The sequence below is a fragment of the Bos javanicus genome, chromosome 4 (assembly GCF_032452875.1).
Source record: "Bos javanicus breed banteng chromosome 4, ARS-OSU_banteng_1.0, whole genome shotgun sequence".
NCBI lineage: Eukaryota > Metazoa > Chordata > Mammalia > Artiodactyla > Bovidae > Bos > Bos javanicus.
The window spans coordinates 75119230-75142104 of record NC_083871.1 but is presented as its reverse complement, the minus strand read 5'-3'; the positions used below and the strand labels follow the sequence as shown (position 1 = coordinate 75142104).

The 22875-nt window shown below is 37.3% G+C and overlaps 1 protein-coding gene across 3 annotated transcripts in view; it reads right to left on the bottom strand.

The window, feature by feature from the left end:
• Positions 1-113: 113 nt before the first annotated feature.
• Positions 114-22875, bottom strand: part of CFAP69 (cilia and flagella associated protein 69) — a 66995-nt gene continuing 44233 nt past the window's right edge. For all 3 annotated transcript variants that reach the window (XM_061414381.1, XM_061414384.1, XM_061414382.1), the window contains 8 exons: positions 20977-21058; positions 15170-15362; positions 13649-13786; positions 12995-13071; positions 11328-11525; positions 9602-9688; positions 7938-8042; positions 114-7442 (listed from right to left, as the gene is read on the bottom strand). In XM_061414381.1, the coding sequence (XP_061270365.1) occupies positions 7272-7442; positions 7938-8042; positions 9602-9688; positions 11328-11525; positions 12995-13071; positions 13649-13786; positions 15170-15362; positions 20977-21058 (1051 nt within the window). In that variant the 3' untranslated portion in view covers positions 114-7271. The remainder of the gene's footprint in view (positions 7443-7937; positions 8043-9601; positions 9689-11327; positions 11526-12994; positions 13072-13648; positions 13787-15169; positions 15363-20976; positions 21059-22875) is intronic.

Here is a 22875-nt window from a genome sequence, read left to right as displayed (position 1 = left end):
CTTTCAGGTATTTTTTTTTACAAGTAGCATTTCATATAAATAAGTTTTGTATAATAACTGGTTACAGATAATATGAGGTTTTAAGTTTAATATTATAAGTTTCTAGATTGAGAATATTTTATCTTGCCAATTACAGATAGATCCATAAGCTCAGAAAATCAACTAGTTGGAGGGTAGGCCATATGTTCTTTTATAAAAATGACCAAATACCCATGAAGCTGATTAATTCATTTCCTTTTGTAGAGGCATGGGGTCATGATTTTCCTTAGAAAACAGCCCTCTTTCGGAACTTCAACAGTTGAGTGCCATAAAGCAAGATCATGTCATTTTAGCCTAAAAAATTATTCAACCAGTTGTCAGCAATCCTTGTTGTCATAAAAATTTTACTGCACCAATGATAAGCTTTTTAATATTAATAAAATTAATTTCTAACCTTCCAAAATAGATTAACTGAAAATGGTTTCATAGTTCTCCTACTTAAATTTACATGCTACCTTGGATTACTAAAGATGTTAAAAATAAACTGAGCATTCTGGTTTTAGAGCCATTCATCTTAAGTCTCTTTGATGATACTTAGATATAATGCTCTGTTAAATCACCCCAGTTTTGGGCACAAATCATGTCATTTGTATATAGAAAATTTTATTCTTTTTTCATCATTTATTCAACACAAATTCTTTGAGCTTGGAGGTACACTGCTGAGTAATCCAGACACAATCCTTGCTTCCAGAATTGTCACTGCTGTGGGACAAAGATGCAGCAGAAAATAATATAATTAATTCAAAATCACTTTTATGATACCAAAATATAAGCTTTTTTTTTTTAACCAAAGAGAAATGGTAGCCAGAATAGGGTTGAGTGGGGAACAATTCATAGTTCTATTTTTCCATATTCCAAATCATCAGACTAGTCAGATACGACGATGATCCAAAAAAAAAAATTCAAACCCACCCATTCTTGCAGTGGTGTTATGGTAAAGACTCAATCAGTTTCACAGCTTTGTGTATATGCTGAACTCTTATAGCTTAATTCAAAACCAGTTGTTTTTTCATAGTGCTGAAAGCTAAGGAGGGAAAAAAGATAGCAAAACATATATTGGGAATTCATTGGAAGTCAAGTGGTTGGGATTTTTCGCTTCCACTGCAAAGGACATGGGTTTGGTTCCCGGATGGGAAACCAAGATCCCACATGCTTCAAAGTGCAGAGAAACAAAACAAATAAAACCATCTAATATTGCTCCCAAAATATTTCTTCATGAGGTGATACAATGGTTAATTTACTGAGTGCCTATGCTTAAAATTCTTCTGCTCTTCCTAGAGAATTTTTTTTTTTTACTTTAAATAGGCTTTTTATTTCAGAATAGTTTCAAATTTGCTGAAAAGTTGCAAGCTAGTGCAGAGAGTTCTTATATACGCCTCACCCATTTTTCCATATTATTAACATCTTACATTAGTCTGGTATGTTTGTCATAACTAATGAACCAGTATTGATACAACCTAAATTAAACTTCATATTTTATTTGAATTCCACTAGTTTTCCCCCTTTATGTCCTCTTGCTGTTCCAGTCTGATGATTTGGAATAAGGGAAAAGAAAACTATGAATTGTTCCCCACTCAACCCTATCCCATCCAGGACACCATTTACATTAAGTTGTCATGTCTCCTTAGACTCTAAGAAGATGTTTTTGATGACCTTGACAATTCCAGATACTGGCCAGGTATATTGCAGGATGTCCCTCAATTTGGGTTTGCCTGATGTTTCTCTCTGGTTTTGATGGGGGTTATAGGTTTTGGGGGGTGAAAACTAAGAGGTAAAGCACTGTCCTCAACACTTCATATCAAGGGTACATGCTGTCAACATAACATACCCCACGGATGGTGTTTAACCTTGGCTAAGGTATTTGGGCTTCCCACGTGGTACTAGTAGTAAAGAACCTTTCTGCCAGTGCAGGAGGCATAAGAGATGCTGCTTCAATCCCTGGCTTGGGAAGATCCCCTGGAGGAGGGCATGGCAACCCACTTCAGTATTCTTGCCTGGAGAATCCCATAGGGAGAGGAGCTTGGCAGGCTACACAGTCCATGGGGTCACAGTCAGACACGACTGAAGTGACTTAGTATGCAAGGTAGTATTTACCAGATTTCTTAGCTGTAAAGTTACCTTCCCTTCTCTTTCTATGTTGTATTCTTTGAAAGCATGGCATTAAGCATAACCCACACTTTAGGGAATGGGAAGTTATGTTACATTTCCTTGAAAAGGAACTATCTACATAAATTAAATATAAGTGTTCATGAAACATGGCTGCCAATGACTAATGTAAGCTTAGGCTGTGTTGGCCGTAGGTGAGAAAAAATGAGTTCAGTTCAGTCGCTCAGTCGTGTCCGACTCTTTGCGACCCCATGAACCACAGCATGCCAGGCCTCGCTGTCCATCACCAACTTCCGGAGTCTACTCAAACCCATGTCCATTGAGTCGGTGATGCCATCCAACCATCTCATCCTCTGTCGTCCCCTTCTCCTCCTGCCCTCAATCTTTCCCAGCATCAGGGTCTTTTCAAATGAGTCAGCTCTTCGCATCAGGTGGCCAAACAAAGTATTGGAGTTTCAGCTTCAACATCAGTCCTACCAGTGAATACCCAGGACTGATCTCCTTTACGATGGACTGGTTGGATCTCCTTGCAGTCCAAGGGACTCTCAAGAGTCTTCTCCAACACCACAGTTCAAAAGCATCAATTCTTCGGCACTCAGCTTTCTTTATAGTCCAACACTCACATCCATATATGACTACTGGAAAAAACAGTCTTGACAAGACAGACCTTTGTTGACAAAGTAATGAGAGGGACTAGTTTTATTATACCCTCTATGTATCTATGTTAAACCTGTAAATTTTTGTTTGGTTCTGTTGGTGTCAGTATAGAGGAATATTAACAAATTTCAGCACTTCAGAAAGAGCTGGCCAGATTCATAGTCTGGAATGATTAAATAAACTGGATATTTGATCCCCAAAGACTTAGGGTGAACATCATAGTTTTTCCCTGTGATATGAAATGTACCCTGTGTTCCAGAAGGCAGACTGAGGAACAGAAGAGCAATAGTTGTTCACCTAATTATTCACTGGTTTTCATCCAATATGAGCAAGCACTGGCTGAAAGGATCTAATCAGGTAATGAACTCCTCCCTCATGTAGTAAGATTCTCATTGAACAGCGTTGAAGCCACTTTCTTCTGGGCTCACTAAACTCCATTTTTATTTTCTTGACTATTTTTTCATTTAGTTTATTAGTAAAAGTTTGGGAGCTAAAATTCTGTCTCAGTTGACTCATGGAAGGAAATATACTATCCACCTTTCAGCCAGGCTGGATGGGCTCAGGAGTGATGTAGTGGGAGCACAGATGTGAGCAGAGATGGAGACTTGTTAGAATTAGTGACAATGTCAGACAGAGGGACTGATTTGCGGGCTCACTGCTGGGTGCCTAGAACTATAACATGGGATCTTGGGTATTGTCTGTCTACCAAGTACAAGCGTCTGGATTAAGCAACCTTACTACTCTTCATCCACATACATTTCTTCCTCTGTTGAATGGTAATAACCTGCCCTATTTTACCTTTCTTCTTTCTGATGGGTGAGATTTACAACAGGGAGAAGTTCTACTGAAGGCACAGACTGTTTTGATTACAGTCAGTCCTAATAAATCTGGAGATACCAAGTTGTACTATATACAAAAATTGATATTCACCCAAGTAATATCAATTCTATTTCTACTCTCTGGTCATATTAATGTAATAGTACTTGTGCCTGATTTTAGAGAAAGTCTACCACTCTTATGAAGTGAATGCATCTGAACTACCATAACGTGTCTGTGTTTAGCATTCCTTGTATAGTGTTTTGTTGGTTGAATCTTCCCTTTGAGTTCAGGACTTTGCTGTATTTGCATAAGTTGAGGGAAAGGCTGCCAGGAGCTGGGGCTATAATCACACTTATTCAGTAATTAACTAAGGTGTTGGTTACCACAATGAATGAGATATGGTCTCTGTCTTGTCTTTAGGGAGCTTGGAGCCTGAGGAAGGAACTTATAGTCTACAAAATGGGGTAAACATTCCTTTCTCTTAGTCACGGACACTTCATCTCCATTCTGTATGTATCTCAGATGTACCCAATGTGTATCTGGTGCTTTTTGTATGGGCCATCTCATTGTTGCAGGTTCCTGTCCACACCCATTCTTGTGTCTCAGTCATTCCTCTTTGCATGTGTGCGTGCATGCTAAGTTGCTTCAGTCGTGTCCAAATCTTTTCGACTCTATGGACTGTAGCCCGCCAGGCTCCTCTGTCCATGGCATTCTCCACACCAGGATTCTGGAGTGGGTTGCCATGCCTGTCTCCAGAGGATCTGCCTGACCCAGGATCAAACCCACGTCTCTTAAGTCTCCTGCATTGGCAGACAGGTTCTTTACACTCCCCTTTACATGGAACCTTTGTGCTTAGGACTGCCTGTGAAGAAGAGGAACAAATTATGCCTTCTGCTGTCCTCTTGGGGGTGGTGGTAATAGAGAAAGGGATTCAAGAGAAGACAAAGCTCATTGATAAGCTGATGCATATTATGTACCCCTATGAGCCACAGGAGAGTGGGCAGCCAGGCCAGGCTGAGAGGTCACTGGCAACTCATTCTAATTAGAACAACATCAGTAGCTGTCATTTCTTCTCTCATTGCAAATGCTACTATCCTCACAGAGGGAATAATGAAAAATCCTGGAGGAATGTGAGTTGGAGGAGGAAGTGTAAGGGAAGAGGGAGGAGAAAGTAGGAGAGGGTGGGCCCAGTGGGGTGTTGGAACCCTCTTTTATTTGATAATGCAAGTGGATCCTATGCATATCTTCCCAACTCTGCTTTCAGCAGCACCATGTTGGTAGCTTGAAATTGGTCATCCTGGGAATATTTATATCATGCAAATTGGCAAACACTATATATAAGAGCTTTTTCCCCTTGAAGAGCTGGTTCTTATACATTTAGCCAGTACACTGCTATGTGCACCCTATGGGTCTAGAGACTAGGCTCAAATTCCAACATATTTTCCTTTCTGAGGAAACAGAGTCTTGTCTCTCCCAGCCCTGGACAGGAACTCAACTTTGCAGCTTCCTGAGTGAAGAAGGGGGTTGATGGGGTTCCAGGCTTTGGAAACACATAATGGCACACAGGGACACAGACACTTATTGCTCTACATCCAGTATTAAGGGATCTACCTCTATGTGGCAAGGTACCTCCACCACCAAAAGAGTTTCCCTCCACACCCACTTTCCATCCCCATTAAAGAGAAGTATCATTGGGATTTATTTATATATTAAGAGTTAAAATAGATAGCTAATGGGAAATTGCTGTATAGCACAGGGAACTCAGCCTGGTGCTCTGTGACAATCTAGAGGTGTGGGATGGGGTGGGAGGTGGGAGGGATCTTAAAGAGGGAGGGGACATGACTGATTCATGTTGATGTGTGACAGAAACCAATATATGCAGGTCAAGAAGCAATAGTCAGAACAACAGACTGGTTCAAAATTGGGAAAGGAGTATGACAAGGCTGTGTATTGTCACCCTGCTTAATTTCTGTGCAGAGTACATCATGTGAAATGCTGGGCTGGATGAATAACAAGATCAAGATTGCTGGGAGAAATATCAATAACCTCAGATATGCAGATGATACCACCCTAATGGCAGAAAGCAAAGAGCAACTAAAGAGCCTCTTGATGAAGGTGAGAGAGGAGAGTGAAAAAGCTGGCTTAAAAGTCAACACTCAAAAAACGAAGATCATGGCATTTGGTCCTATTACTTCATGGCAAATAGATGGGGAACAAGTGGAAACAGTGACAGACTTTATTTTCTTGGGCTCCAGAATCACTGTGGACAGTGACTGCAGCTATGAAATTAAGACACTTGTTCCTTGGAAGAAAATCTATAATAAACCTAGACAGCATATTGAAAAGCAGAGACATCACTTTGAGGACAAAGGTCCAGATAGTCAAATCTATGGTTTTTCCAGTAGTCATATCTGAGAGTTGACCATAAAGAAGGTTGAGCACCAAAGAACTCTGCTTTCGAACTGTGCTGGAGATGACTCTTGAGAGTCTCTTGGACAGCACAGAGATCAAACCAGTCAATCCTAAAAGAAATCAGCCCTGAATATTCATTGGAAGGACTGATGCTGAAGCTGAAGCTCCAATAGTTTAGCCACCTGATGTGAAAAGCTGACTCACTAGAAAAGACCCTGATGCTGGGAATGATTGAGGGCAAGAGAAGAAAGGTGTGACAGAGGATGAGATAGTTGGTTGGCATCATCGACTCAACGGACATGAGTTAGAGCAAACTCTGTGAGATAGTGAAGCACAGGGAAGCCTGGTGTGCTGCAGTCCATGGGGTCACAAAGAGTTGGACATGACTGAGTGACTGAACAACAAAAACAACACAACATTGTAAAACAATTTTTCTCCAGTTAAGTATAAATAAAATTTTTTAAAAACTATCTTTATTTTTAATTTTTATTGTTTAGCTTCTGACTAACATTTGGTTTTTATAGGAGAAGAACTTTTACTTTGACCAACATACTTGCTGCAAAATTTTTGCTGTCCATATTTATATATATTTATAATAACTTATGTACTTAGCCTGACCCCACTCTAACCATATGCTTTAGATGGGACTGACCTTCAGGCTCTGGGTGTAAGCAGTCCTCAGATCTGGCTAAGGTCATGATGAATGGTTCAGGAGTGGGCATGTGGCCAATCAGATGTCCCAAGATGCAGAGACAGTTGCAGAGACTGTTGAGAGGTAGGCATGCACTCTTTCCTACTGGATATCAACCTGGGAGAATATAATTCAGGAGCTTCTAGGAAAAGAGAAGATCTACTCACAGAGTTTCAGTTTCTGGATCCAACAATGCCTATAGTTTTAATTAGTTTTATATTTGACTTTTGTTATTGTGTTTTTTTTTTGTTTTGCTTTTTGGCTCAAATCAGTTGGAGCTGTTCACATCAGTTGAAAGAGTCTTAACTGATACAATATGTTTTACAATTTTCAGTTAAGAGGACTGTAATCTTTAGAAAGAAACTGATGATAACTCTTCTCACAGTATATGTTGATACTTTTAATAATATATTATATTTCCTTACTTTTATTTTTAATAGTATTTTACTAAAATATTTATTCTAAAATGTTTGCTTTACATTTATATATAAAGATATTTAGCTAAAAATTATCAGTGGAATTTATTTCAAAAATCCTTTAGAGTATTTTATGCGGGATCACTCTTCTTTGGCTCATCCACAGTTTTTACTGCTTTCACCTTCTGTAAGGCTCCTCCTCGAATAGGCAGTTTCTTAAGAGCAATATCTGTATCAGCCAGAGGTCCTCCCACTAATCGGGCAGGAGTGCTTTCCACTGTTACTACCCCACCAGAAGGCACCTATAAAAGCAAAATTAAACATTTAAGAGGCCATTTATAAAAATTTTCACTAAGAGGAAAATTTATTCATCCTTTAGCTAACTTTGGATAAGACACAAAATGCATATAGTAACTAGGAGGCAGTGTGTAATAATGGAAAAATCAGGGCTTTGGGGCCTTTGCAATCAGGGCCAAATTATTTCCAGAAGAGGACACCAAGAACACTGGAATATGGTATGGATCTATTAACAAGCAAAGGAGGCACTGCACACTTCCTGTCAATGAGATGTAGAGACCTACTTTGACTAGTGTTTACAGCAGTTTCTTGGGAATCCTGGAGGGCTAGGTCTGGTCTAAACCAGCACTAGGTTAGGGCAGGGATAAATATGCCTTAACTACTTGACATTTTAAAGCAAAAAGAAAAAGTATGAGACAAAACCTCATGGAAATAACATTCTTTGGGAACTAAATTCATTATCTATTAAGAAAAGTTATGGATTAAAAAAAAAATCTTACTGTTGCGTTAAGGCCTTTAATATCTGTTCTGTGAAATATCGCATTTGGTGGTCTTTCACCATATCTAGAGGATTCTATAGCTTTCTCTTGAAGTCTTTTTGCTTTCTGAAGATTTTTAAATTAGAAAGAAAATAAAATTGTTATTAAAGCATTAACTATGGTATTTACAAAGAAGTATACAAAATATATTTGTGTCTGGTTTATAATTTATTAGCACTAGATCTAGCATTTATTCATTTAAGCTAAGAAAATAGTTATTAGCAAGTTATATCCTTTGCACATTGCAGGAAACAACTAAAAATGTTACTGAAATTTCCAGAGGTACTGGCAATATATGACCAAGGGATAAAATAGTTCCTAAGGAAATCAGGCTCAGTTTTTTGCACATGGTTGAATAAACTACTAAATTTACAATAGATGATGCATGTTTTCAAATTATTTTGTACAAATACTAATCCAGTACACTTAAATGTTTTAAGAATTCAGAATAATGCAAACTATATAATTTGCTGCTGCTGTTGCTAAGTCACTTCAGTCGTGTCCCACTCTGTGCGACCCCATAGATGGAAGCCCACTGGGCTCCTCTGTCCCTGGGATTCTCCAGGCAAGAATACTGGAGTGGGTTGCCATTTCCTTCTCCAATGCATGAAAGTGAAAAGTGAAAGTGAAGTCACTCAGTCATGCCCGACTCTTAGCGACCCCATGGACTGGAGCCTACCAGGCTCCTCCGTCCATGGGATTTTCCAGGCAAGAGTACTGGAGTGGGGTGCCATTGCCTTCTCTGATAATTTGCTGCAGTTACCTTCAAATTCAATAGTTGAGGCACTAGAACAGGTGAAATCCTAGGTAACAACTAATCTGTGTGGAAGGGTTTTCATAAACTCTTCCTTAAAAGTACAGGTAGTTATGGGGCTATTTTGTAAATAACATTGGGAAGAACTTTTCATGAGAAGGGGGAGACATGGTATCTTGAATAAGCTTGTTGTTAATTTTGATTTTCCTATCTTAATATGGTTCCACTATTTTTGTGGGCTAATATATCATTTAATGATTTCATATTTAGAGGAAAATTATCACATATGTAAAAGTGTAACCCAAGCACAAATGGAAAAAAGTAATGAGATTTTGGAACTCTATGATATTCTTACATATTTCAAGTGAACAATTAGCATTATAAACTTTTTAGATTACTTTCAAGCTTATTGCTGAAGCAGGTTATCACATTTTCTCAAATTCCTATTTAATCTTTAATATAATGTATCTTGTGGTGGTCACAGGGAAAACATCTTTGATCGAGAGGGCAATATGGACAGTTGTTATTTGTGTCCTTCACTCTGCTTCTTACAGAATCAGTGAATAAGAAGGCTCAGAATGGAAAGCAGGAGCACACTCCTGCTTATTCCTGACTAACTCTCATCTCTTTTATGCAAACCAGGAACACCATCCTTGCATCACCCTGCTAAGCCAAATGAAACTCAGAGTGGTATCTTCTGAAACTGTGAAAAATGCTTAGTTTCAGTTATCATCTTAAACTGCAAATGAGGATCAACAGTGTTGGTATCCCACAGAAAGATCAACAGAAAAAGGTGAATGAATATTTCCCTGAAAAATTCTGTCAGAGTTGGCTGCTTTTTGTGGTTATCATAATATTTAAAAAATCCTACCTTTAAAGTTTTAGCATTTGATGTTCTGGCCAAGAAATTTTCCCATGATTTATTAGCCAATTCTCTTTGCTTGTGTGTGGCTTGTATCTGAAATGAGAAAGATAAGTAAGAGTTCGTCAAAGGGCTTGAATACCTCTATTTTGAAGAAAGAGCTAGTTTTTGCCAATATAAAATTTAAGACCAACTAGCAAAAAGATTAGAGTTTAACAACTTAAATAACGAAAGTCTTAAAACAAACAAACAAACAAACAAAATTCTTTCCTCACTACGTGGCCAAGGTTTGAACTGCTTCCCATGAAATGTAATGAAAAACTGGTGTTATAAAAAAATAAAATATGAGAATAACAATAATCGTTCTCAGCAAGACTGTTTTAAATAAATACCACTTGCAAAAACAGAGTATAATCCAGAGCAAGTTACATAAATGACCCAACAGCAAATCCACAAGAGAAAATAAAGAGATTTCTGCTGCCACTGATAATAGTTTAGGCAAGATTATACTGGTGGAGCTTCTTCTAATTTATGACTTCAGCAAGACAAGCAATTTTGTGAGAGTGCTGAGTTTGTTGTGGAGTTACAGTCTGGGAAATACTACTGACAAACTACAAAGACTGTGGTTCTCAACAGACTCTCCACTAAATATATAATCAGAAAACACATGCCCTTGGTTGGTATATAGTATATTATTAAGCTTAAATTATGAACCTAAGGGTATTTAATTAAACAACTGCTAAAAAATAAGTGGGGTCAGAGCCATGATAACAAAACAACGATAATCAGCAGATCAGCAATAGCTAGTCCACACAGCAGAACACTGCCACTCAATATAACTACTGAGAAGCAGAACTTCCATCAGGGATACTCCACTAAAGATCAAAAGAATGGCTTAAATGGCATTGCAATAAAAACTCTCCAACAAATAAAACTTTTAAGAAGGGAGGTATCTAAGATGGAGCAGAATTTATAAGTGGATGCTAAGTTCCACTAGACGGAAGACATAAACATTTAACAGTATAAGTGAAAACATCAGGCAATAGAAAAACACTTTGGAAATCACCTTAAAGAGTTCTAAATATTTAACTTTAGTCATAAAGGATCACCAAGCAGCAATGGGGAGTCTATATCATCTCTGCATTGGTGGACAAGTTCACTTAGTCACTTAACCTATTTGCTCAAAAACGTCAGGTGTGTTGTTTCTCACCTGTGTAAAGCTTTTGGGGAAAAATGGCTTATATTTTCCCAACAGGCTTTTTCTGACTAGCTAAAGTCAGAGAGCACATTTACAGAGTGCTCACAGCATGTGATTTGGCACTGAGGTGAGGAGATGTGCCTCTGGTTGGCATACAAGTGAGGGCCTGTCACAGAGTGAGGGACAAGGGCCGACTTTCTCGTTGAGGTTAAACTTACAGTCACAGAGATACACTGTTTGTCAGAATTTTCTAGATGTGTACACTTAAATAGACCACAATTTTTGAAACTCTGACATTTCAAAAATGGAAATGTAAGCCTTGAGAAATAAAATTATAATGTCATAGACCAGCATTGACTACAGTAATTGAATTTCAAGCTATTCACTCCATGTTTTCTTTCAATCTGTACAAAGACACAGAAAGTAACTATAAAAGAAAATCACAAAATGACTCTAAGTGCTGAAGCATTCACAAGTAAGGCAAATACCTTAGGGATAATTTCAACTAGTTTATACACTGAAATTATTTTGGCTTACTTTTGTATATACTTTTTGTTCATTTTGCACATCTTGGCGTGCTTGGCTTTCAATCATCTCACTTTGCAGAGAAACAACCATCTTTCCAATATTTTCTGATGCTGCTGTAATAGATTCCAAAATTTTTTTGTCTGTGGTGACTGGTCTTAGCTTTTCTAATTTTATTTCTTCATATATTTCATTCCATATTTCTCCAATCTGTTATAGCAAAGTTTAAACAAGTTAAATTAACCAAAAATAAATGATATACTTTTAGGTAACCTAAAATGTATTTGAGTGATCATTCCAAAGTTAACACTTACGGAACCAGCTTTTCCTAACTTACTCTTTGGGAATAAGTGGCACTGGGAATGATTTGGGGCAACAGTTACATTTGAGTATTCAGGAATCACTTACCTAATGTTTTTCAATGATAAGTATTCACAGAGAAGGCTCTACTATCTAAGTGTAGTTCATTGCCATAATCACTGCCCTCTCCTTTATAGTCACTCTGTTTTCACAGCTGCACAAATTGTTGCTTTACTCTCATCCTCCTGAAGTACTGATGCTTTCCTTTCTAAAGCCCTGTTTGAAGACTGGGTCAAGATGAATTTATAGAACAGTGAAGATGGAGATTTCTGGAATCCTGGTACCTAGTCATCCGAGAAATAGGGCCTTGTCCCTCATCTTCTAGCTAAGGTAATACTTGACCTAAAACTCTTAATATGTTGATTTCATCATGCTGTAGGTCCACCTCATATACTGGGATATATGGAAATTACTGCATTTGAGTATATTTAAATTTAGAGGAAAAAAATTTTCATCCAGGATACGGGTAAAATTAAGCCTTGTTTTCCCTTTTTAAATAGAGATTTATTCATTTACAGCATTCAATACATAGTACTAATATTAGAAGAGCATGTTTACTTAAAAAGGCTTTCCTAGAAGTTCAAAGGCATTTATTTACCAAAAAGTATATAACCAGAGAAGTAAGCAACTCAGGACTATTAATTGATATTTGACCATTGGATAATGTAATGATAAAACAATACTTTAATAAGTATTAATAATTTATTTTAATAAGTAATAATTCATTCAATTCTAGCTCTTCTAAAGAAAATTATTTTTGAAACTTTTGACTGCACTTAGTCTTCGTTGCTGCATGTGGGCTTTTTCTAGTTGCTGAGAGCCAGGGCTACTCTTCATTGCCATGCACAGGCTTCTCATTGCAGTGGATTCTCCTGTGGCAAAGCACAGGCTCACTCTAGAGCACAGGCTCAGTAGTTGTGGCACCAGGCTTAGTTGCCCTGTGGCATGTGGGATCTTCCCAGACCAGGGATCCCTGGTGTCCCTTGCATTGGCAGGGGGATTCTTAACCACTGGATCACCAGGGAAGTCCCAATTCTAGCTCTAAATACCCTTTTAAAGAGAAGAAATTATGTTTTAAAGATCTATTAGGCTTCTATATCAGTAATGTCTATCTTCCTTTATAAACTAAAAGTTGGATGAAATCTTATCCCATGGAAATACCCAATAAATTAATTGTATGCTCCTTGAATAGTATCAGATGTAAAATGAAAACTAAAAACTATATAGTATGTGGATTATTGCTCACAAATATGAATAGATCTTCCCCAACTGATGACTTGCATACTAGATTTTAATAAAAAGGCTAAGAAGGTACTCACTTTAAAATCAAGATATCTATGTATGATACATAGAGTGACAAAATCTTCAGCAGATAAGCCAGGTAAATTTTCAAAATCTAAACAAAGTTTATAAAGAGAGAATTACTTTAACTGAGCAAATAGTTCTAAAAGGCATATATCTATCATAAAAATGCAAATGATTCCTTTTGATTTCATCCTGATTTATGTAAATGTTACTTCTGTGAGCATCTGGCTTCCTCCTGTAACAAACCTCTGCCAGGTCATCCTTATGTAGTCATTAAAAAAGGAACGCTTTCTGTGCTGTGGTCGGACCATGATACTGTACTTTTACAGTCTTTAGAGTGAGGACTTTTTTCTTAATAAGAAGCGAAGTTAAGTCCTCAGGTGATTCAGAATTCTAGTATTTAAGTCTAATCATCTAAACTAACTGTCTTTAATCCTGACTGTACTCTGGAATTGCCTGGGGAGCTTAAAAATTACTGATGCCTTCCCCCAAATCCAGAGCTCAAGGAGGGGCAGCTGGTTGTGTTGTGATAACAATGGAACATGCATTTGTCTATATAAAGGGATTTTTATTCATCATGTCTGAAAAACGGACTCCAAAGTGAAATCAATTCACAATACTCAGCAAAGAAAGAGAGGCTCTTTAGAATTTGACAAGTAACTTCTTACCTAGTTTGCCCAACACAGCATAAATTTTTGCTCTGATATTCTCAGCAACATCCATAACTGCAATAGTTGGGCAGTTAGCAGGCAGTGGTATGATTTTTTGCTCTTCTTGAAAACTAGTAAATAGAGGTTTCTTTGTATCTAATCAATGGATATCATAAAAATATAGAAAGGACAGATAAAAATTGTAGTAAATTAATAATTTTAAGATTTTAGTCTAGACATCATACTAACAGAATACAGTACTGCCTGATACATGATTACTCTTTTAAAAACATAAGTAACCAGTAATTTTTCCCCATTCTGTTGGAAAAATTTAATTTTTTTACTATTTATGTAAAGTATAAAAATTTCACAAAATTACTTTTTAAAAGTGAAACTTTCACATAAAAAACTTTTCTAATTTTGAGATCCAGAAACTGAACATGTCAGTTTAACAATGATTTAATCTTCTATTTGCTTTTGGTTTCTATATGTTATCCTATAAATATAAAAACTATTTTATGATGTTATGGGTTAGAAGTTAGAAATAATACAAATGGATTGAAGAGAGAAATCACCAGGAGTTAAAGGGGAAGTATTTTCACTTAAAAATAAACAATACTAACATATAAAATTATAATAAGAATCATAAGAGGTTTAGAAAATGTAATAGAGCACTATGCTGCTGCTGCTGCTGCTAAGTCGCTTCAGCTGTGTCCGACTCTGTGCGACCCCATAGACGGCAGCCCACCAGGCTCCCCGTCCCTGGGATTCTCCAGGCAAGAACACTGGAGTCAGTTGCCATTTCCTTCTCCAATGCATGAAAGTGAAAAGTGAAAGTGAAGTCGCTCAGTCGGGTCTGACTCTAGCGACCCCATGGACTGCAGCCTACCAGGCTCCTCCGTCCATGGGATTTTCCAGGCAAAAGTACTGGAGTGGGATGCCATTGCCTTCTCCGATATAGCACTATAGAATAGATAAATGAAATATAAATTCTGGTACTATAAACTTCATTAATTTAGAGTCTAGTCATTTAAATTTATGACCATTGATTTATTTTTATTTAGAAAAGTTTCCTCCTTTACATAAAAGTTAAACTATAAATGAGAATCAACAGAAATGTACAAAATACCAGAAAAATTGTTCTTAAGCACTCTACTTTTTAAGCACTCAAATTATATTGGTAAATGAAATATTACTGAAAATACTTACAAAAGCAGATAACCCAAAGAAAATGCTTTAGGTTTTTTCAAATTTTATTGGTAAATGAAATATTACTGAAAATACTTACAAAAGCAGATAACCCAAAGAAAATGCTCCTGTTAAGTTTTGTTTTCCAAGTTAAAGAATATAATCAAATACCATTTCCTGAAAATATTCTATAAAAACATGAACCTACTAATTTACTTAGTTTTCTTTCAATCTGCAGACCCCTGTGAAAAGAACTTTAAACAAAGAGGTAGAAGGCCCCATACTTTCCTAATGTCTCTTTCTAAAAATACGGATCTAATTATTTCTACAAACAATTACAAATACACTTACCAACAATCTTCCCGTATTTATCACGTTTTACTCCTAATTCTTTTTCTTCCTTTCTCCACAATTTAATTAAAAGACTAGCAGCTGTCTGGTCCTTCTTCCCTCGCCAAGCATTGACATGAGCCGCAGTTTTGGGATTATCACAGAATTCAACCATTATTCCAAGTATTAGATTGCAGAATTTTTTTTGGTTTAACTTTTGCAAGGAAACAGAAGAAAAATGTTGCAATAAATACATATATTTTAAATAAAAAAATAAAAATTTTAAGAATTATTGTCTTTTAAAAGAGAAATATTGTGTTAATCAGTAGGTTTTTTCCTAAATGACTGCCTTATAAAATCAAGACTCTAAGTATGATTTGTGACCATCTCCTGTTAAAATAGATACCATTGTAATGAGTTCATTTTCAAACAATAGAGACTTTTAAAAAACAGAAATAAAAAGATTGAATATAATTCTGATGTAGTCATAAACATACCCTGAACAAAAATGTCATTGATTTAGTTCAATAAGAAAAAGAAATATTGAAATTAAGTGGAGCAAGGTCATCTGTGCTATACATAAGAGTGTAATTATAGGATCTTTTTAATTTACCTGGTTTATTAAAGTTTGTTAAGACTCATCCTTGCTGTAACCTCATTATTATTAAGAGACTAACTGATAGTAACTCCAAATGGCAGTCACATGTGAAAATAAATCAAAACGAAGTATAATTTTGTAGTTTGAAACTCAGCAACCATAAAAGAGTAGATTAGCATTTAAGAAAATTTATCTTATTAAGCATATTTCCTGTTTTTCTACAAATAGTTTTCAGTAAACTAAAATTTAGGTATGCTGCTGCTACTGCTGCTAAGTCGCTTCAGTCGTGTCCGACTCTGTGCGACCCCATAGACGGCAGCCCACCAGGCTCCCCGTCCCTGGGATTCTCCAGGCAAGAACACTGGAGTGGGTTGCCATTTCCTTCTCCAATGCATGAAAGTGAAAAATGAAAGTGAAGTCGCTCAGTCGTGTCCGACTCCTAGTGACCCCACGGATGGCAGCACACTAGAGAAGTCCAAGTAGAGCAAAGGCGTCCACACAGTTATGGCTTCTGTGTGAAATATTTTTGGTTGAGAAACTCTTACAGTGTACTGCTAATAGAATATGGCAAAAGAAACATGTAACCTGTTGTCTGAATTACATACATTATCAGTTTCCTGTTTGATTAAATTATGGATAATATTACCTGCTTTAGAGAGTTATTATAACTTATATGGGGTTTCCCAGGAGCTACAGGAGACAGAGGTTCAATCACTGGGTTGGGAAGATCCCTTGGAGGAGGGCATGGTAACCCATTCCAGTATTCTTGCCTGGAGAATCCCATGGACAGAGGAGACTGGAGGGCTACAGCCCATAGGGTCGCAAACTGTCAGACACGACTGAGTGACTAATATACACACACACTGTCACATAGTAAACTCTCAGTAATATTTAACCTTTATGAGCAATTATTCGGTTCAGTTCAGTTCACTCGCGTCCGACTCTTTGTGACCCCATCAATCGCAGCACACCAGGCCTGACTGTCCATCACCAACTCCCGGAGTTCACTCAAACTCACGTCCATCAATTCTGTGATGTCATCCAGCCATCTCATCCTCTGTCGTCCCCTTCTCCTCCTGCCCCCAATCCCTCCCAGCATCAGAGTCTTTTCCAATGAGTCAACTCTTCGTATGAGGTGGCCAAAGTATTGGAGTTTCAGCTTTAGCATCAGTCCTTCCAAAGAACACCCAGGGCTGATCTCCTTTAGAATGGACTGTTTGGATTTCCTTGCAGTCCAAGGGACGCTCAAGAGTCTTCTCCAATACCACAGTTCAAAGTATCAATTCTTCGACGCTCTTTTCTTCACAGTCCAACTTTCACAATCATGTATGACCACTGGAAAAACCATAGCCTTGACTGCTGCTGCTGCTGCTAAGTCGCTTCAGTCGTGTCCGACTCTGTGCGATCCCTTAGACGGCAGCCTACCAGACTTCCCCATCTCTGGGATTCTCCAGGCAAGAACACTGGAGTGGGTTGCCATTTCCTTCTCTGCTTTTCAATATGCTATCTAGGTTGGGCATAACTTTCCTTCCAAGGAGTAAGCGTCTTTTAATTTCATGGCTGCAGTCACCATCTGCAGTATTTTGGAGCCCAAAAAATAAAGTCTGACACTGTTTCCACTGTTTCCTCATCTATTTCCCATGAAGTGATGGGACCGGATGCCATGATCTTCGTTTTCTGAATGTTGAGCTTTAAGCCAACTTTTTCACTCTCCTCTTTCACTTTCATCAAGAGGTTCTTTAGTTCTTCTTCGCTTTCTTCCATAAGGGTGGTGTCATCTGCATATCTGAGGTTATTGGTGTTTCTCCTGGCAATCTTGATTCCAGCTTGTGCCTCTTCCAGCCCAGTGTTTCTCATGATGTACTCTGCATATAAGTTAAATAAGCAGGGTGACAATATACAGCCTTGATGTACTCTTTTTCCTATTTGGAACCAGTCTGTTGTTCCATGTCCAGTTATTACACACTGAATAAATATTTTAACAGATTGTATTAATCACAATCCTTAATCAAGTCAGTTTTTTATTCTTCTACTTCACTTTGGGAATGCCTAATGGCTCAGTGGTAAAGAATCCACCTGCAATGTAGGAGACATGGGTTCGATCCCTACATTGGGAAGATTCCCTGGAGAAGAAAATAACAACCCACACCAGTATTCTTGCCTGGGAAATCCCATGGACAGAGGAGCCTGGTGTGCTACAGTCCATGAGTCACAAGAGTCAGATATGACTTAACTAAAACTACCACCACATACTTCAGTTTTAGGAGGGAGGCAAATGTCAATGGTTGAAGTTTATATACAAACTTCATTAAAGATTATTTGTAATTTATAATTAGCTTGGTTGGTTTAATCTACATTCAGTTCAGTTGCTCAGTCGTGTCCGACTCTTTGTGACCCCATCAATCGCAGCATGCCAGGCCTCCCTGTCCATCACCAACTCTCAGAGTTCACTCAAACTCACGTCCATCGATTCTGTGATGCCATCCAGCCATCTCATCCTCTGTCGTCCCCTTTTCCTCCTTCCCCCAATCCCTCCCAGTATCAGAGTCTTTTCCAATGAGTCAACTCTTTGCATGAGGTGGCCAAAGTACTGGAGTCTCAGCTTTAGCATCAGTCCTTCCAAAGAACACCCAGGGCTGATCTCCTTTAGAATGGACTGGTTGGATCTCCTTGCAGTCCAAGGGACTCTCAAGAGTCTTCTCCAACACCACAGTTTAAAAGCATCAATTCTTCGGCACTCAGCTTTCTTCACAGTCCAACTCTCACATCCACACATGACCAATGGAAAAGCCATAGCCTTGACTAGACAGACCTTTGTTGGCAAAGTAATGTCTCTGCTTTTGAATATGCTATCTAGGGTTGGTCATAACTTTCCTTCCAAAGAGTAAGCGTCTTTTAATTTCATGGCTGCAGTCACCATCTGCAGTGATTTTGGAGCCTAAAAAAAAAGAAACGTCTGATACTGTTTCCACTGTTTCCCCATCTATTTCCCATGAAGTGATGGGACCAGATGCCATGATCTTCATTTTCTGAATGTTGAGATTTAAGCCAACTTTTTCACTCTCCTCTTTCACTTTCATCAAGAGGCTTTTTAGTTCCTCTTCACTTTCTGCCATAAGGGTGGTGTCATCTGCATATCTGAGGTTATTGGTATTTCTCCCGGCAATCTTGATTCCAGCTTGTGCTTCTTCCAGCCCAGCGTTTCTCATGATGTACTCTGCATATAAGTTAAATAAGCAGGGTGACAGTATACAGCCTTTACGCACTCCTTTTCCTATTTGGAACCAGTCTGTTGTTCCATGTCCAGTTCTAACTGTTGCTTCCTGACCTGCATATAGGTTTCTCAAGAGGCAGGTCAGATGGTCTGGTATTCCCATCTCTTTCAGAATTTTCCACAGTTTCTTGTGATCACACAGTCAAAGGCTTTGGTATAGTCAATAAAGCGGAAATAGATGTTTTTCTGGAACTCATTCAGTACAATCTAATAATTACATTCAAGAAAACACAGCAAAAATATGTCAGGAACTATTCAAACCACTGCATGTAAATGTATACACACATGCACATAATTATTCATACAATCCTAGCAGCAATGCATGAGGTAGATAATACTGTTATCTCTATTTTATAGATGAAGAAATTGGTAACAGAGGTGTTAAATAATTTGCCAAAGTTACACAGCTAACAACTCCAAGAGGCCTCAATCAGACTGATTCCATTCTGTGCTCACAATCACTGTGCTATATGGCTTCTCCTACCAGCCTTCATATCTTTCCATCCAGAAACCCTAATGGTGAAGGAGAATGAATATAAGTAAGAAATGTCTTTTAATTTTTAAAATAAATTTTAATTACTTTATATATATATATATATATATATATATATACACACACACACACACACACACACACACACACATAATATCATTCCTTACTTCCAAATATTAAGTAGAAGCTACATTCCAGGAAGATATGCCAAATTAATTTTGTAGCTTTGAGAATTCCCTGACACTGACCATGTGCTTCTAGACATACTCTAGTCAGAGAAACATGGTGAGATATATGTCATTTAAGTCTGCCTAAGTAGAGCTATGTGGAGAAGGCAATGGCACCCCACTCCAGTATTCTTGCCTGGAAAATCCCATGGACGGAGGAGCCTGGTAGGCTGCAGTCCATGGGGTCGCACAGAGTTAGACACGACTGAGCAACTTCACTTTCACTTTTCACTTTCATGCATTGGAGAAGGAAATGGCAACCCACTCCAGTGTTCTTGCCTGGAGAATCCCAGGGACGGGGAAGCCTGGTGGGCTGCTGTTTATGGGGTCGCACAGAGTTGGACACGACTGAAGTGACTTAGCAGCAAGTAGAGCTATGCATATATCCTTTGTATTATGCTCAGTTTTCTGAACTTTCAAAGGGTTTCTGCTTATGACTCATTCAAGGTGGGTTATTTTTATTATTATAATTATTATTTACTTTATTTTTTGTTTGTAGTGTTTTATATCTAATGAGCTTGCTATCATCTCTGGTGTCAACTAATTTTCTTTCACAGAGATGAAAGGACACAAATAAGTTTAGTATCTTTGCTAAGTTAAAGTAGGTTCGTTATTCTGTTAATAATATCAAGAATGGTGGCAATCACAGGCAGTGACATACCTAGAACTCTGCATGAGAATATCTCTCAGAGTTTTACTGAAACAAAAGTATACTTTTTCTTTATATTATCTTAACTATGGATACACTTATTGAGGCTAGGAGGGGATTACTGTAAGGATAAATGTGAGTCTTTGCCATTCTTCTCAGCCTTTCTGGATTATTCTATGACACACTAGAGTCTTCACATTACCTACAAATCACACAGTTTTTTTTTTTTTAATGTTGATCTTTCCTTGTTTGTCAAGCTAGAAGTTATTAGTAAATGATTATTGACTTTGAAGTAGTCTAGCTGTTTCTTTAATTTTGTGGGGGAAAATCCACATAAAACAAATTCCCTGCTGTCATATGTTTGGGAACATTCATCTAAGTAAACCAATTTCTTCACTGGAGGAATTTTCAGACTCTTTATTATGCCAATGCACATTATGGAACTCCAGGAGGGATTTTTGTTTAAAACAAACATTTAAACACTATTTGGGGGCACATTTAATCACAGAGTAGTGTTCTGTGATACTCAGTTTGTAAAGAGCTAATAAAGACATATTTAATTTTTGTTAAACAGTTATTATACTTACTGCTAATAAATCCAAAAGGAGAAAAATGCCTTCTTTTTCAAGAAAGTAATCCTCTGAGGGGTAACATCCCAAAATGCAGCACCTTAAATAAAAAGGAAGGTAATAACTTAACAAGGCTTTATTGTTAAATTCAATTTGTGAGTTTATTTCTATCAAAAATATCTTCTCAAAGAATGTTTTCCTTCATTCTCTCAAATCAGTTTATTTCTTTGCTTAAAAATTGAACTTTGAAGAGACTTTGCCAGTGTAGTTTAATTTCAACTATTTAAAAACTAATCCCAATTGTTTCTCATTGCTGCCTTTTTTCTGTAGATGCAATGTTCTCCTTTGCTTTCCCAAAATTAATTATTCCTAAAGGTCTCCTCTGGTTGCTCTATTAACTATTTCTTCAAGCTTTATTCATTTACTGTCTTTTACAGTGCTGGCATACCTGAAATATTTGCTTTTTTAAATTGCTTTTAATTACATCTTATCTTGGCATGAGATTATTTGCTGAAGTGCCTGCTGTGAAGTGCCTCACATGGAGTGAGGGGCTGAAGTTGTTGCCAGGGTTTCACTGTTTCCTTTCACTGTTTTCCTGGGTTGCAACAGACATGGGCTGAACAAGTCACTGCTGGTGGTGGTGGTAAATTGAGCCCAATCTCCCTCTAGTCTTCCCAGGAATGGCAAGCCTGCTGGGGTCAATCGAAATCTCTTTTCTATTTAACATGGTATTTATCTATGATTCAAAAATAATATGATAATTATTTAACATGGCTCCCTCTTGGGGAAAAAAAAGAGAGAGACCTGTTTCTGCTGGCTGTTTTGTGATGGTGGTTGTGTGTAGTGGTGGTTGTGAGGGTTGGTGCATAAAGGCCATCAGCTTGGCCTCTTTCACTCATGTGCTTTCAAGTTTTACCACCTACGGGTATGAGTCACACTTATTTTGTTCCCACTTTTGAGGTAGTAACTCTCTCATGCCTATCATGGCCTGTCTTTTGCCTCTTTAATTCATAGCATTATTGTAATAATAAGAGAAAAAAATAGAACATCCTTCTCTGTTCAGAAATTAAATAATATACTTCTAAATTTCCCAAAGATTGAAAAGAAGATCACAATGAAAACTGGAAAACAGTTTGAATTTAATGATAAGAGCATATGGAACCCTGTTGGCTTCACAGGAGAATTTACAGCCTTAGATGGATATATTAGAGCAGAAGAACAGTTGAAAAATCTATGATCCTAGCATCTATCTCAAGAAATAGAAAAGATAAAATTGAATGAAAAAAATTCCACAAAATTAATTAAATAGAAAAACAAAATAGCATAGAAACAATGATGCAACAATTGATTCTTTAAAAAGACTAATAATATTGGTATCGATCAACCCTAGTGAAACCCATCAAGGAAAAGGAGAGAAGGCAGAAACGACTAATACCAAGAAAGAAAAAGAAGGCATCACTTTATATCCTACAGACATTAAAAATACTAAGAGGATATTATAAATGCTCACATAGCAGGAAATAACAAAAATTTAGACAAAATAAGTCCCTATAAAAAGACATCAGAACCTATACATGAGTAGAAAATCTTAACATATTTATACATATTAAAGAAATGAAACCTATACTTTAGAATCTTTCTACAAAAAAAATTCCGGTTTTCTTTTCAATTGGAAAACTAATTGGTGAATTCCACAAATTATTTAAGAAAGATATAAAAACAATCTTATGCAAACTCTTTCTAGAGAAAATAAAATGAAGGAATACTTCCAAACTTGTTTTCTGAGGTCAAAATAAACTAGATTCCAAAACTATTCAGTGAATATTGATAAAAAAGAAATATTAAACTTACATTAACATGGTATTCTCCCCCAAATCTAAAAATATTTGCTAATTGAATCCAGCAACATAAAAAATA